The sequence below is a fragment of the Balaenoptera borealis genome (genome assembly GCF_965194805.1).
Source record: "Balaenoptera borealis genome assembly, chromosome: 11".
NCBI classification, from domain to species: domain Eukaryota; kingdom Metazoa; phylum Chordata; class Mammalia; order Artiodactyla; family Balaenopteridae; genus Balaenoptera; species Balaenoptera borealis.
Window position 1 is genome coordinate 28,143,389 of NC_138868.1, and position 16,342 is coordinate 28,159,730.

The 16,342-nt window shown below is 37.7% G+C and overlaps 1 protein-coding gene across 11 annotated transcripts in view; it reads left to right on the forward strand.

The window, feature by feature from the left end:
• Positions 1–16,342, forward strand: part of DCDC1 (doublecortin domain containing 1) — a 471,890-nt gene that overhangs the window by 358,626 nt on the left and 96,922 nt on the right. For 6 of the 11 annotated variants that reach the window (XM_082343681.1, XM_082343680.1, XM_082343677.1 and 3 more), the window contains one exon: positions 6,045–6,125. The exons of the other annotated variants lie outside the window; for them this stretch is intronic. In XM_082343681.1, coding sequence (XP_082199807.1) covers positions 6,045–6,125 — 81 coding nt within the window. The remainder of the gene's footprint in view (positions 1–6,044; positions 6,126–16,342) is intronic. 11 annotated transcript variants of the gene reach the window in all.

Genomic DNA, 16,342 nt, shown 5'->3' on the forward strand with positions numbered 1-16,342 from the left:
TTCTTTAATATCTCCAAAGGGAAACCAAGCTTATAAAATCTTGCTAACCACCTTGCATTGAGCTGTCACCTCCAATGTACCTTTGACATACTCGCTTTTTGTTAAAGGGGAGGATGGGAAACAGAAAGTGTATCATTTCATTCACACGGACTTTGTCTAGAAGTGCGGCTGTGATATGATTTCTGTCAGAAACAATCTGCTTGATACTTCTCTGTCTTTGCTTGGGAACACAGAGTGGCCTGTCTGTTTTCTATCCCTGGGTGCTGGGATATGCTGCCTTGTCAAACAGCATTTGTCTTCACTCACTACCTGCTTGTTGAGTGGAGCTCAGCCTCGCCGCGGTGGCAGAGAAAGCCTTAGGCTGCTCAGCATCTGTCTCTTCATGTAATTAACTGCAGCCCTGGATAGGGAGCAAAACAGAGATTTTGTGCTGTGAAAGAGTAATGTGTCTAGACAGGAGTTCCTAAGCAAGGAAAAGATTTGTTAGTGTTTCTGTTCAAACAAGAGGACACAATTTTTTTTGCCTCAAAATGTTTCGAAGGCAAAGTGACCATTTGCTTCTAAAGCAAACTTTGGAAAACTTACCTAATGTGCCTTAAATGCTCTTTCAAGAGCCTTCACTCGACAATTTTACCATCAAAGTAAATAATGACAATGAATTACAGACCATTGAATAAAATAACTCATGAGTCAACACTGACATAAGTAAATGAATAAATAAATAAAAGATGAAGATAGGCTCTTCCTCAGAGTAGAATGCCAACTAATAAATGTTGAAGGAGTGATTTAGTTAGAAAAATTACCATTTTACAACAGTCATGTAATAATTGATTTGAGTAAGAATCATCAATGGATTCTAATACTAACGGATGAAAGTTTGATGAAGATCAGGATATATGTAGTCTCCAATTATCTCCTCACAAATTACATATATTATATATCTCTACGTAAAGGATATATGGCAGCTTTTTGTTTTCTTTTTGTAACTTTTCTGTAAGTTTGAAACTGTATCAAAATAAATAAGTACCAAAAAAATAGTATTCGCTTGTACCCTTTTGGTTTCTTTCCCAAGTAATTGGAACATGGCTCAGGCTTGGCACTTTTTAACACAGTATTAGGAAAAATGCATTATGCTACCCAGAAGCTTCACTCACCAGCTGCCAACAAAGCTTCATTAATGTAACATGTTCCACAATCAAAAGCTGCTCTCTCTTGGGAAAAGAGTAACATTCTGAATACTTGCCTCTCACAGAGACCCACTTAGAGACTTGCAGTCCAAAAGGATTTCTACGTGAAATGTGAATATCTGCATGTGTAGCTCCCTGACACATTTTATAGTACCTTTTGACCTTTACAGAAAAGGGCCCTGAAATTTAGAAAATGAATGCTTGCTATTCTTCCTATGTCATTCTTAATAAGCTTGCTTTCAGGAACCAGAAGGCAAAGAATCTTCCTCTTCTAAGACCTTATTGTGGAGCCATAGCAGCCCTGATAATTGCTTAAATGAGAAAAAGAGACTAAATATTATAATAAAGGCTGCAAACAGTATTGAAGACAATTATACTAAACTCTTTCCTGGATATTTTTGGTATTCATTTAATATAGAGCACTGTGATGCTTGAATGAATGGATTTATGACTTAAAAGTTAGAATTAAGCAATTCAGTGTGTGTCTGAAGGAGTAGTCATTACTCTCAACGAGCTGATTAGGTGCCCTAACATGCTTCTTCATGAAACAATGTCCCTGGTGTTGCACTTGCAGTTGATGATGGGCCTGACCACTCCTTCACAGCTAGGACTGACAGTACCTCTTATTTGGAGCTACTGGCTTTGATGTATCTTTTCTTTCTGGTTGGTGACCAATAGAGGTAGGTTGATTTCCCTCCCATATCAGTGCTCTTTGCAATTTCATCTAGCTCACCAACACTGTCAGATGGTCTTTGCTATGCTCCTAACATCTCCAATAATTATTTAATTTATTGACATTTGTATTTTTGGTATATATTTTACATTGAAAAAATATACTTTAACTTTTATATTTTCATAGAAATATAAGTTCTCTCCCCTCCACCTTTCTCTTTTCTTTTTTTTTTTTTTATGATAGAAGAGGTCTGTAAGGAGTCATATTGTCCAAAAATCCTTACTTTAAGGATTAGGAAACTCTTTATCTTAAGGATTAAGGAGTGGGTGCTGGAGGTCCCCAGTTGCCTGGGGATCATGCTTGTTGGTGGGGCTGGAATTTGGACCAAAGGCTTCAGGTTCTCAGGCTAGTGTTACACTCACATGTTGCCACTCTCATAACAGCCAAGAACCTGTTCAACTTCTTGGAAATTCTCGGAAAACAAAAGCATACTGATTTTTAAGCAGCACGTCTGATGAAATTAAATTAATACGTAATGCTTTTAAAACTTTTTGTTTTGAAATAATTTTAGATTTACAGAAGAATTATAAAGATAGTACAGAGTTTGTATACCCCTTTTGCTCAGCTTCCCCTGGTGCTCACCATGGTACATTTATCAGAACTAAGAAGTCAGCACTGGTACAATAATATTAACTAAACTAGGCTTTATTCAGGTTTCCCTAGTTTTTCCATTAATATTCTTTTTTCTATTATTGAAGCCAATACAGGATACCATATTGCCTGTAGTAGTCGTATCTCCTTATTCTATTAAATTTCTCAATGTTTCCTTGTCTTTCATAACCTTGACCTTTCTGAATAGTGGTCAAGTATTTTGTAGCATGTTTCTCAATTAGGGCTTGTCTGAGATTTTCTTTTGACTAGACTGAAGTTACACATTTGGGGGAAATATATCACAGAAATGATTTGCCCTTTTCATTGCTTTATATCAGGGTGTGCATGATATCACTATTATGTATTACTGGTGATATTAACCTTGATAACTTAGTTAAGATGGTGTCTGCCATATTTCTCCACTGCAAAGTTACTCTTTTTCCCTTCTCCTACTCTATTTGTCAGAAGCAAATAGTTCAGCCCCCACTCAAGGGAAAGGGAATTAAGCTCTACCTCTGGCAGGGAAGAGTATTAAAAAATTGGTAGACACAGTTAAGACACCACAATAATTAACAACTAGTTGAGGGGCAGTATCTAGAGGCTATGCAAATATCAAGTTTCTCCTAAGTTTTGCTCACTAATTTAGTATTTATCAGTGGATCTTGCCTGTTGCAATTATTACTATCGTTGTTCTAATGGGAATTTTTTATTACCCTCATGTTTTCTACATTTATTAATTGGAATTCTTTTGTAAGAAGATTAACCCATTCTCCCCCATTTACTTACTTATTCAGCCTCTTAATTATATTCATATGGGCCCATGGATATTTATTATATTCTTTGCGTAATATAGTCCAACACTTTTATTTATTTATTTTTGCTCAAATTGTTCATTTTAGGCATTGTAAGCTCTTTCGGTTTACCTCCTGTATCCTTTTGACATATACTGTACTTTTTCCCCCTTCTTTTATACTTTTTCTTACTTTCTGACAGTGCAAGATGCTCCAGGATCGTCTTGTGTGTCCCCTACCTCAACCATAGTATCAGCCATTTTCATTGGAGAAAGCTATTTAGAAACCAAGGTCTAGGTGCTAAGTGTGCTTATCACTATTGGGTTGTATTTCTCCTAAGCCCTCTTAGCAGACAGATCCAGGAAATATAGGTATATATACTATCTTTGTAAACATGTGAATTTTGTATTATTCCTATGTCTTCTATATATCTATATATATATGGTAAAATAAACATGAGTTCACATGGGTCTGCTTGACTCTGATCCAGCACTACAAGGTTCATTTTAACATTCCCATCTTGGTTATTTGTAAGGTTATTTGAAACTTCTTTCTTTGACAGTGAGAAACCTGGTTCCTGTCATGTATAATATAATTTTCTCATTTGTTCAACTTTTAACATATATGTAAGAGTGTCAGAATTGCTAAACTTTACTACTATGTGAAACAAACTTAATAAATGGGGTGCAATGTTTGTGTGCATTTCTTTTTGTCATTAGCCTTCCAAGATATAGACAAACACTTGTTTTTCACAGTCTTTTAGGTCAATTTCTTTCTTCTCCACCCCTTCAGTGAGTTTGTGTTATACATCTGTAATATAGTTAGGTTGATTTACTACAGTCTGTATTCCATCCTGATTCCCCCCAAACCCCTGTTGGTTTTGTTTTGTAGGTTTTGGTTTTTAATTTGCAAACAGTAAAAGTCACTCTTTCTGGTGTACAGTTTTATGGGTTTTTACAAATGCATAGAATCCTGTTCTCACCACCCCAGTACCATTAAGGAATATGATTTTCCTTATTTAGTTAATATGGCAAATTACGTTGACATTTTCAAATAATGAACAGGTCTTGAATTCCTATAATGAATCTCACTTGTTTATGTGCTGTTTCATCCTTTTTTTTTTTTTAATTTGCTGGATCTGATTTGATCATAATCTGTTGAGGATTCTCTGCATCTCTGTCCATGGGAAATAATGGTCTGTAGTTTCTATTTTGGATAGATCTTGGTCTGAGTTTGGTATTGGGATAATGCTGACCTCATAAAATGAGCTGGGAAGTACTCTTTTCTGTTTCCTGGAAAAGATTTTATTGCATTCATGGTTTTATTTCTTCTTTAAATATTTGGTAGAATTCAGTATATTTGGGGAAAGTAATTTTATATAATTTCTTTACATGGAATTCCATTTCAATTTTTAAATAAATAAAGCTTGGTTAGTATTCAGAAAAGTTAAACCTACTCTGTGACTGGAAATTAAAATTAACTTAGTTGATTTAGAATTTGTTACCAAATACGCAAACTGGTTTGAGTTCACCATGATTTTTGCATTATACTGTGGGTGAAATTCAGTACTTATTTTCTTAGAATATAATACATAAAAGCAAATTTTATCTAATTTTATTTTAGATTCTTTATATCAAGACTAATATTTAATATTGACAATCAGGAACTAGTAACTTTCCCTGAAATATTACACACTGTCTTACAAAATACCTCGAACCAGATGTCTTAACTTTTGGGCTTTTTGGTTTTGCAGGCTTCTTTGTGATTAAAGTCTTCAGTCTTTTCTTCAGCTTTATGTCTCTCAGTACTATCATGGCCTCCCCATGCATCTAACCGTGTACCCTATAAGGCCTGCTGAAGGTGTGACTCAGCAAATCACCATGGTGATGGGAGCAAGAGCCAGGCTGTAGGGGCATCAGTTATTACTGGGTAATACTTAGGAGCAGTTTCTTTCTCAGAGCATGCTGCAGCCTGCTTTGGAGTCCTGTCTTGAATAGCTTGAGTCTGAAAAGTCAGGTTGGTATCCATCTTTGGTAGGGCTGCCTCAGTGAATCTGGGTTTAAAGGATTCTTGGGAGGTCAGATCTTCCACTCAGCTGCAGAGAGATTACACTGTGAGGAGGCTGTCTTGGTTTGTCTTCAGTCATTATTTGTCCATCATAAGGATTTAACCTTTAGCCAGACTGGTACCATTTCAGGGCCTTGTTCTCCTGAAAGTAACATTTAGGATTATAAGTTTAACATATGGATAAATTTTGATTAAAAAAAATAGAGCATTTCTTTTTAAATGACTTGATGTTCCTTATTTTATAGTTAACATATATTCAAATGATATCCTATAGAAATAAGCATAATTTTATTTGTCTTTCACATGGCAACCTTAAGAGAGAGCATTTAAATCTTTATTTGTGTAATATTTCTTTCTTAGAAAACTTGAGGCAGGGAGCAGATCCCTTTCATCTTTGTTTTCCCAACAAAGAAACAGTAGTAGGTGCCAGGTAATGCTGGTTGAATGAATAAAAAGTATGTAGATGAAGTATATGGTTTTCCATCCTGTTTTATCCTTAATTTCCATTTTCAGTAAGTTTAGTTTTTCCCAAAAAGGTTTTAAGAACCTGTTCTTCTCTTTTTCTAATGCTATGTAATACAATTTACCACCCACTTTATTTAGAAAAAAATTTACATATATATTTATTGGTACAATCTTTCCTAAAGAAACCTCTTTTGGTGTCATGCATACTAGATACCTCCAGAGTATATATATTTTTCAAGCCGGAGAAGACAAGGGAAATGAGGAGAAAGAAAGAAGAGATCGGGTGTGCAGGTTTGTACAACTGGTTTAGTTGGGTTTGAGTGACAGCAGATCCTAGTGATGTGGCAGGCCCTGAATGAGTATCTCATCTAAAGCTTCCTAATCCAGGCATCTGACCCAGCAGCCACTGAATTTTCCTTCACGTTACTTAAGAGCCTTGCTGGTTTTCGCCAGTGATACTGTTCAATCTTTAGAATTAGACATCTAGAATTTGACATTTTGCTTATTGAGAGTGTCCACCAAGCCCAGTGACGTTGCATGGGCTCACTTTGTCTCTGGGTTGGTTCCTTTCTGCAGCCACACTTACTCCCAGGTGTCATGCCACCCTCCTCCTTAAAGCTGCTCCCTCCTATCTGCCCTGGAGGTCCTGGGCGCCCATTATAGCTGAGCACCTGCTGCTTCAGGCTGGCCTCCTCATGGTTTCCAGGGATGTCCCTTAGCCCTCCCTCCGCAAGCCCATCTGTCAACTGCCACACGCCCTGGCAGCACCTATTTTTATGCCAGCAATATTACAGCTTTCTCACATCAGCTTCTCTTCATAACTCTCACTTAAATGTGGCTGTATTATCCTAGGAAGCTTCCCACCCCAGAATTATTTTGGAATGGCGTAATTTCAAGTCTACTGGCCTGGAAAGTATCACAAGAATGGGAAGTTCTCACCCATGTTACTTTCTCGAACATAAGTTTGCTTCACTGCACTTGCGTGATTAACATTAGTGAAACTATTTGTGGCATGTCTTTACTAAATAACTCTTTAAGTACAATTCCACTGTGTAAATAGCTTAATACAGTTAATAAGAAAGTAAACATAGAATTGTATTATAAAAACACATGTGCTTTATTATTGGTGGAGTCCAAATGTCCTCAGACCTCATTAGCCTGAGGTACAAATAAGGTCACACTGTAAATGGCTATGTTTCCTGGGTAACAGCCCCACCTGCTAACTGGAGCATCTTAGCCCTTCTGGCTCTTCTTCCTTACCTCTCTCTGGTTATTCCTGAGCATCTCCACAGTGTTTCACGTATATTTATGGATAGTCCTCTTGTCTCTCATATTCTTTGGTTGTAGCTTCCTTGTTAAGGACATACACCTTGCAAGGAAGGATGTTACCTGTACTACAGGTGCGTCCGTGACCACATGGCTTCCAGTGCATGTCAACACTACAAATACCTCAAGATGCCAAAAAGTGCTGTGCCCCCTTCAGTCTGCACAGTGATAACACTAGGTTATGCTCCTTGGAGAGCATACATTTAAATGAGAATGATTTTATTAATAAGAATGATTTTATTTTTTTCTCTATTAAAGTACCTAAGGCATCTTACACTGCATACACATATTCGACTGCATACATAGATTCTGCTGTAGTTGACACCCCAGCTCTAGCATGCCCTTTGTCACTAAGATTCTGAAGCAGCCTTTATGGTGCCTTGTATTTTTACAACATCTCTTGAGAAAACATCTCCTCCATGTCAGCAGTTTTTTTCTTAGCAGACTTTGGGGCTGGCTGGAGTAGAGATACATCATTCTTCAGTTTTGCATTTCAAGTCTTGGGCTCAGGCATGCATGCACACATGCACAAACACAACTGTTCACTCCCCAGCTCGCCAAACAAAGACACAAGTCTTCCTCTGACCTCCTCTTCCTCCCATTCAAATCAACTTTTAGTAGCCTGAGTGGTTTCTAGCCCATCATTGCATAAGAGCAATCATGAATTGGTTTTATTTTTGGCGTCTCACAACACTTGTTTAAAAAATAGCTTCCTAGATAAGAGTATGAGAAATATCTTGCATGTGTAATATTATATATTGTTTAAATAGGATGTTTTATCCAATACTGTATGAATACATTCTGGAATAGATTTGAGCAGAAATAATATATTTTGCCTGGTAGTGCTGTCTTAGACCCAGAAAGCACAAACATGCTTGTTTCTGATGTGTAAAGCACAGAAGAGAGCACAAACACACTTAAATGAGCTTTAAATGTACTTATTTTGACAATTTTGATGTGATGTTGGTGCATTTCTGTGTATTAGAGAGTGAGGATAAAGAGGACATAAGATTCTCAGGTTCATTTTTAATTTTCAGAATTCCCAAGGTCAGTGATAGGGTTCTCAGACTGAACTTGGGAGTAGAGAGAGAGAAGTCTGTGTTAATTTGGGTTGTCTGGGGGTTTTTTGGAATATGAGTGCTCTTGATTCTGGAACAGTGTTTCACTCACATTAAAGTAAATATTGAAAAAACCTGCTTTTTCTGCAACACGTGACACAGGTCTTGCCATGGTCATTTCTTTGTTCTTATATGATCTTTCAAAGCATTTGACACGTTTAACCTCATACTTCCTACTTGTGAAACACTTTCTTGTCTTGGTCTCTCTCCTACCACACTGGACACTCCTTTTCAGTCTCTTTTGCTGCCTGCTTTTTTGGTTTCTTGTGCTAACTCTCGATATTGAGTACCCCAGGGCTCTGTCCTCTGACCTCTTCTCTTTTACCTCTATACTCCATGGATGACTTCATCTGCTCCCGAGGCTTGAAATGCCATCAGGATTCCAGTGGTTCCCAAATTCGTAACTCTAGTCCCAACAACCTCTGCAGGCTCATAGATCCAATTTCATACCAGACATTTCCATTTGGAAGTGGAATCTCAAACTGAACATATCCCAATTAGAAAGGTTATTTTCCTTTCTCAGACTTGCTCCTATTTTAGTCCTCTCCATTTATCCATGTCCTCAGGCTGAACACCTGGGCATCACTTCACTTCTTTTTCCATCACCAGCCCCACCCCAGTACCTAATCCATCCTCAAGTTCAACTGATGAATCTGTTCCTTGATTTCCATGCCTAGATCTGGAATCTGTCCATTTATTTTGATTTCCACTAAACTCTAGTCTCGGTAACCATCATCTTTTCTATAGAAATTGACTCCTGCCTGCTGTTTCTATTTCCATTTTTGCTCCCCTACCATCCATTCTCCATCAGCATCCAGTCTTTTCTTTTTAACTGAATGTTAGATAATGTTACTCTCATCCTTAACAGTCTCTATCATGTTTAGAATAAAATCTCAACTTTTTACCTTGGTTCCCCAAACCCTACAAGTTCTGGCTCCTGCCCACCTCTATGACTGCTGTCCCCACCCCGTTCTGCTCCAGCCTCCTAGCTCTCCTTCTGTTTATGGAACATAATCACACCAGTTGTTCCTCTGGCCCCAATTACTCTTCCCATGAGTTTCATATGGCTCTTTCTTTCTTGTCATTCAAATCTCAGCTTTAATGTAGCCTCCTACTTTGCCTGATAACCCCACATAAATTAGTTACAGAGTCACTCCATCATGTTAACATATTTTAATTCTCTGCATAACACGTACCATTTTCACACCTTCTTTATTCGTTTGTTGGTTATAAGCTCCATGATAGCAGTAAACTTGTCTGTCCCGTTCATGGCTATATCCCAAGTGCCCATAAGAGTTCTTGGCATTGTAGACACTCAAGAAATATTTATTTGAGTGACCCATTTTCATCTATAATTGTCTCTTCACAATTATATATATTGTTTAGAGAAATACGTATGTATATATTATATGCATTTTTTTAATACAGTAGGAGTTATTTTCAGTAGTCACTTCATAAAGGATACCATTCTTTTTGGTAGTAATTTTCAGTACAGTGAGTTCTGGTTATGAGCAGAGCTGTTTATATTCTTACAGATATTTGGAGTTTCTTAGATTTGTGTTACTCTAAATGCTTAAATGGATCAATTTTTTTCCTCTTCCTGGAAAAGAAACTACTGATTGTCTGCCAAAGTTTCTTCTTCCCTCTTCTTTAATTATCAAGGGTGGGAATGGGCCTAGACCAAATACTAAATTCACTAATCTCCACTGGAGATATAGGTGGCCCCTGATATGAAAAGTGGAAGTCATTAGGTAAAATCCTTGGAAAAACTATTTAAAAGGTTTTGGCTAAAGTATTAGACAGGTACCCTTTTACTCCTACCTTTCCCTTCTTGCTGCTTGGAAAATGGCCATGATGGCTGGAGCTGCAGCAACCATTTTGTGATCATGAGGCAATAACAAGGAAAAGACATAAGAATAGTGGAGAGAAAAGAAGACAAAGTCTGGGTTTCTAATGACTGAATAACTGTTATACCAGTTGCACTGCTAATTTCTGGATTTATGCATAAGAGAAAAATAAATTTCTATCTAAAATAAAACTTTATATATACATGTATATGTATGTATATAGATATATGTATACATATATCTATATACATATATATATATTAGTCCACTATTATTTGAGTTTTCTGCCATATGTGGCTGACCCTAATAATAATTTATCTCCCTAAAGAAAATTATGGCATCCCTTTGAATGTTGAGTATATTGGAATATCAGTTTTAGTAAATTGTTTCATTAAATGATCTATTTATTAATTTTACATAAATTATTTTGGGAATTTATTTCTATATATGTTGTTTTCCATGTTCTTATTTGATAGGGGCATTATGGCTTAATGAGGAGGATGTGTCTTCGGAGTCAGATGATCATGGGTTTGAAACTTAGCCTTGTCACTTACCTGACCTCTGGCAAGTTTCTTAATATTTGAGCTTCACCTTCCCCACCTCACCTTATTAATACCTAATATAATTTTAATGAGAGTAAAGTGAAGTGAGGGAAATATTCTATCTCTTGTTTGGGGTTATGCTTCTGCACAGGTGTCTACATGTGTAAAAAGTCATTGGGCTATATACATTTCCCCTTCCTTGGAATGATTATCAAGGAATGATTGTTCAGTTGGAAGGAGGGGTCGTCTGATTTCTATAAAAAAGATTGTAGCCAAGGTTAAATGTGTGGGCTGTGAGACCCTGCGACCTTCACCAGGAGCTCTGGATTCCCGCTCCGCTCCTTTTAGGACCAACTTTATTTCTTCCCTAAGTTTGTGAGTTGTCATCCCTAAAGATTTTCTCCTTCTCCAGTCCCCTGTCCCATTGTCCCCAAATGTACTCAATCGACCCATGTGGAAGCAGCTCCCCCTGTCATTTGGGAGGTGCCAATTTACTTCTGTGAGAGACAGGCTGGTTTTCACATTACACTGGCAGCTATCCTGGACTTTAAAAAAACAGCTGTGTGGTTGCCAGCTGACCTGCTTTCAACCAAGCAGCTGCTGCTTAAAGTCAGGGGTAGAGTTTGTAAATCCTTGGGGACTGAGAGTTGCTCTTCACCCACCTTTGTTTGAGAATACGAAATGTCCAGGTTACGAACTATGTGGATTTCTTCCACTTCTGATGGAACCACAGCAGAGGATGTTCTGTGCTGGCTAGTTTAAACCAAAGGTCAGACCAGACGAATGTGTGTGTGTGTGTGTGTGTGTGTATGAGGAGTTGTACGAATCTGGTTATTCTCCTATTTCTCATCAATTGCTCACCAGGCTAAAATTAGTGATATTTTGTGAAAGAAACACCTGTCTTTTCCAGGTTATTTTTGAACTAGGACAGTGAGAGATAAACAGGAATCCTTTTTTTTGTGGAATTTGGTGTTGAGTGGCATATTTTTGTTGGTGAGGGAGAGAAGAGGCCAATGACACGGTTCCATACACACGTGGCCACACACATACACAGAGCCACCTCACACAGAGTGACTGTAACTATGGATTTAGATATCTTTATTTCTGTCTTCGTGAAATAAACCCTAAAAACCATGGAATAAACTCCATTTATTTTTGCTCCTTTTACCTCCTCACCTGTACGCTGCACAGTAATTTAGCTCCCCAGGACAGCTTTTAAGATTCTAATCTTGTTCCTTTCCGGCACTTTTCTCACAGCAGTAAGGAAAGGACTGGCATTCCTCCACTATTGTATATAAAGGAGAATTCGTTCTTGGAAATAAGAGCATTGTTTATGTTGAAATTCCCTTAGCTTAGCTGAACCTTCGATTATATCACCCATTCAGATAACCAGATTTTGACCCCCTGTGGTCTGTTTCCATTCTCGGAGAATTGTCAACAATTTATTTCTGCTCTGGCGATTATTTTTGTGAGTGAGAGCAAAAGAGACATCTGGGAAGATTTTGATAACTGAGTCATATATAAAAAATTCTAAGCACACTTTTAAAAGATACCATGTGAGAAAGTATAGCTTTTGCTAAAAAATAGCAAATTGAACTTAGTTACTGCTGAGGTGGCATTTGTAAGCTGTGACTGTATTTATGAATCACACTGTTAACTTGATTCCAGGTAGCATGGAAAACATCTTTATTTGTAGTTCATAAATCTGGAGAATATTATTATTTGAAAAAATCCAATATGATTTTTATAATTTTTAATGGGACCCAAATGCAAACTAAATAATTCTATTATTTTAGTGGAAGTTTGGTGAATTTAGAAATAGATTGTACAGACCTAAATGTGCTACGTCAATTTTATGCAACATAATACTGACGATATGAACCCCCATCACAAACTAAGATTTGTCATTTAATTCTGTGACATTTTGTTTCCCCTACATATTTAATCTGTTTATTAGACACTTTCATCCAGAAGCAATAGAAAGTTGGCAAAGACATGTAAGGGTCAGTATATTTTGCTTGATGGGAAATACTTCTGATTATGCATTCAGAAATTGGGAAAATATTGTTTCATATGCTGTCATTCCCATTGCTGAATATTACAAAGACCAGAGAATATTCAAAGCAAAGGCAATTTTTTATTTTGTTAAGTTCATGTTTATGGCATTGTGTACAAAATGCACATAAAAGACATTTTCTTATCTATTCCTATTATATTAGAGAAGTTCATGCCCTGCTCTTAGCATTTTCCAACACAGCTGTAGAGTAGTTTAAAGCCTATTTTTTAAATAAGTGATGCTCAATTTGTCTTTGATGATCCGGATGATTCAGGTGAGATGGGAGCACGGTCGGGCCCTTATTTGCATAAAAATTAATCACAGAAAAATGTAAATTGATAAAATTTTGCCTGGCTTTTCCCCCCTATTTGAGAACCCGTGGATGGCTCCCAGAAGCAATCATCTCAGTATGGGGCCACGTTGGATGCTGTACAAATGATCACATTTGTGTTGAATACTCACTCATTTAAATGTCAGCGCTGATGGGGCGGTAGAAAAAATCAGTAGAAAAAATGAAAAATAAATACACAGCAGCTGAAGACTATCAAATCCGTGGGCACTCTTTAGAGATATATGATCTAATGTGAAAAAATTGCAGATTAATTATCCTTTTTGCAAAATGGTAATTGTTTTAGTATCACACCCAGAAAAAAATCTGCAATTTATTTGGAATCAAACAAAAAACAGTAATGTTAAATACGTCATTACATCATTGTGTTTATTAGGAGCCTGCAATTAATTCCTAAGTCTCCTTAGGTCTTTAAAGCTGCATAAAATGAAACAAAAGAATGTTGCTATTAATTTTCAAACAAATGCTTATCTTTCAAATCAGTCTGATTTGTGTGAAAAAGGAGGTAATGTTATGAAGTGTGGTGGGTATTGTGTGTTAATTTCATTGTGCTGCTGACACTTCTGATAATATCTTCCCAGATCCTGTTAAAGTTGTAATGTTAAAATTTGAAGGTTTTTGTTCAGTGGCGTGTAACTTTAACTCACCATTGAAGAAGTCATGAAGTGTATTCTTAAAAAAAGATGCTTTAAGAAAAACAACAGCAATACTAATAATGGGGGAAATAGAAACTATTTGTGAGAGTCCCCCAAACAGAAATTCTTTGGACTGCCTTTAGTGCACCATTAACATGCATGACTTTTCACACATGTAATTTATGTGCATATTTGAGGTTAAGAATTTATATTTAGCTATTCTAAGGAAAATAATAAAACCTTAAAATTTTCTTAAATAAAAAGAGGTGTAAGTGGTGTCATTTTCACTCCAAAAGATGAGTAGAAGGCATCATCATCATTATTATTATTAATATTTTTACAGTTTATACAATCCATTTATCTTTGTTTCTGGGTAGCTCTCCTTGGTGCTGCTTTCGTGTTCTCAGTGTACAGTTTACCTACAGCTTTCTAGCACAGGTGGATACTAGGTTCTTTTTTATTATTCTATAACTTTAGCATAGATTTAAGTGATTGAAACGTTGAACACATCTTCATTAGCCAGGGAAGACAAAGTTAAAACATAGCCTTTCCACCTGCTGACTTACAAAACTCCCATTGAATTAATGTTACATTAACCAAAGTCGATTGTGGCAACACACAAAAAATATTTTGAGATGGTTGAAATCTACTGTTATTACCAGAGTTGCTTTGTAGTTAGCTTAGAGAATAGCCTTTAAAATTTAAATTGACCAACACTTAGAGACCATGCCTGTTTTAGAGATTAAATATAATTTGTCATATAGTGAGAATAGCTAACACTATGGGTCACATACCATTTATGTCATTTAACAGTAACATAGCATTTAACTTTGGAAGCCAGCCTTTCCAGAGTGCTGACTATGGGCCGGACACTGTTCTGGTCCTTTATAGATAATGATGTGTTTAATCTGTATAACAGCTCTCTGAAGTAGGTATCTTGTTATCCCAAGAGTGACAGGTCCGAGGTCACCCAGCTAGTCAGAGGTGAAGCCAAGATTTAATCCCAGGGGTCTGGCATCAGACTGCTTGCTCTCAGTGACTTTGCCCTGCTGACAAATGCCTGGTGAGCACATCTAGGTGCCAGATCTGCTGCCAGGTGGAGTCTTGGCAAGAGAAAGTGCTTTATTTTTGTGACTTTAGAACTTTCTTTTTATAATTGAAGCTTGAATCTATTTTGATATCAAAATGTGTCAAGTGACACATTTAAAAATTTTATTTGGTTGGGCTTCCCTGGTGGCGCAGTGGTTGAGAATCTGCCTGCCGGTGCAGGGGACACGGGTTTGAGCCCTGGTCTGGGAAGATCCCACATGCCGCGGAGCAACTAGGCCCGTGAGCCACAATTACTGAGCCTGCGCGTCTGGAGCCTTTGCTCCGCAACAAGAGAGGCCGCGATAGTGAGAGGCCCGCGCATCGCGATGAGGAGTGGCCCCCGCTTGCCGCAACTGGAGAAAGCCCTCGCACAGAAACGAGGACCCAACACAGCCATAAATAAATACATAAATAAAAATTTAAAAACAGGAGCTGTTGTTTAAAAAAAAAAAAAATTTTATTTGGTTGAAAACTTTATCTTAAAAAGTTACAATTTATGTCATCATTCGACTAAAGTTGGAGAACCTTTTTGGTCACTTTAAGATCATGAGACATGAACAGTCACTGTTTTTCTGAACAATATTGTTACTGTTGAGATGAATCCTTAAAGGCACTAAAAGAGATCCTTGTCCAATTTGACAGACTTGGCTATTGTCAGAGTCTCTGGGAAAGTTCACGTGCCCCCATTCATTTCTCTGTCCCTGGTATAGTTCATTGGTTCATGTTGCGGCATTATTTTCATTTGTTTACCCATCCATGCAATTATTGATGCATCTACCCATCCATCCATCCATCCATCCATCCATCCATTTATTCAGTCCAGCCTCCTCTTAAATTTTCAGGTTTGGGATAAAAGCAACCCTTTTGTCCCATGATAAAATAGAGACTCCCTGCCCACAGCCTACTCATCTTCTCTCCACAGCCCCAGCTATATCTAACACTTAATGGCATCCAAAATGTATAGGTAGCCACACCAGCTCCCGTGTCCAATATCTGCTCCACCCCAAGCAGTGCAGTCCCTTGGCTACCTTTCAGTACTAGGAACTGCATGCCAGCAGGAGGTTTACAATCAGGATAGAGCTGGGGTGGAGGCTGCTCCAGTCCCTGGAAGCAAGTTTGGGGCTGTTTGGCCAGGGAATCCTGAGGTCTCAGAAAATTGTCTGGAAGTGGGAAGAGGCACGTGGACTCCAGCTGGACACCTCCCCTGGGTGCCGTGCACTCCTCGCCCACTGAGTGAAGCAGGAGGGGGACAAAAGTGAGGTCCAGGGTAGGACCCCTTGTTGCCCAGGTCTACGGTTGGTCCTACATTCTACAACTGTTTATTCACTGCAAGCTCTGTGCTAGATACTGATCTAGGCACTGGGGATGCACCGTTAACAAAACAGACAAAATCCCCATGAAATTTACAGTCTAGTAGAAATAGACACCATATCTCATACACTGAATTTTATGCTGCTCACAGTATCATACTGTGACAAATGTAGAATTGTTCACATGTGTCTTTATTAAGAGTTTCTTCTATATAATGCACTGCATTAGAAGAAAA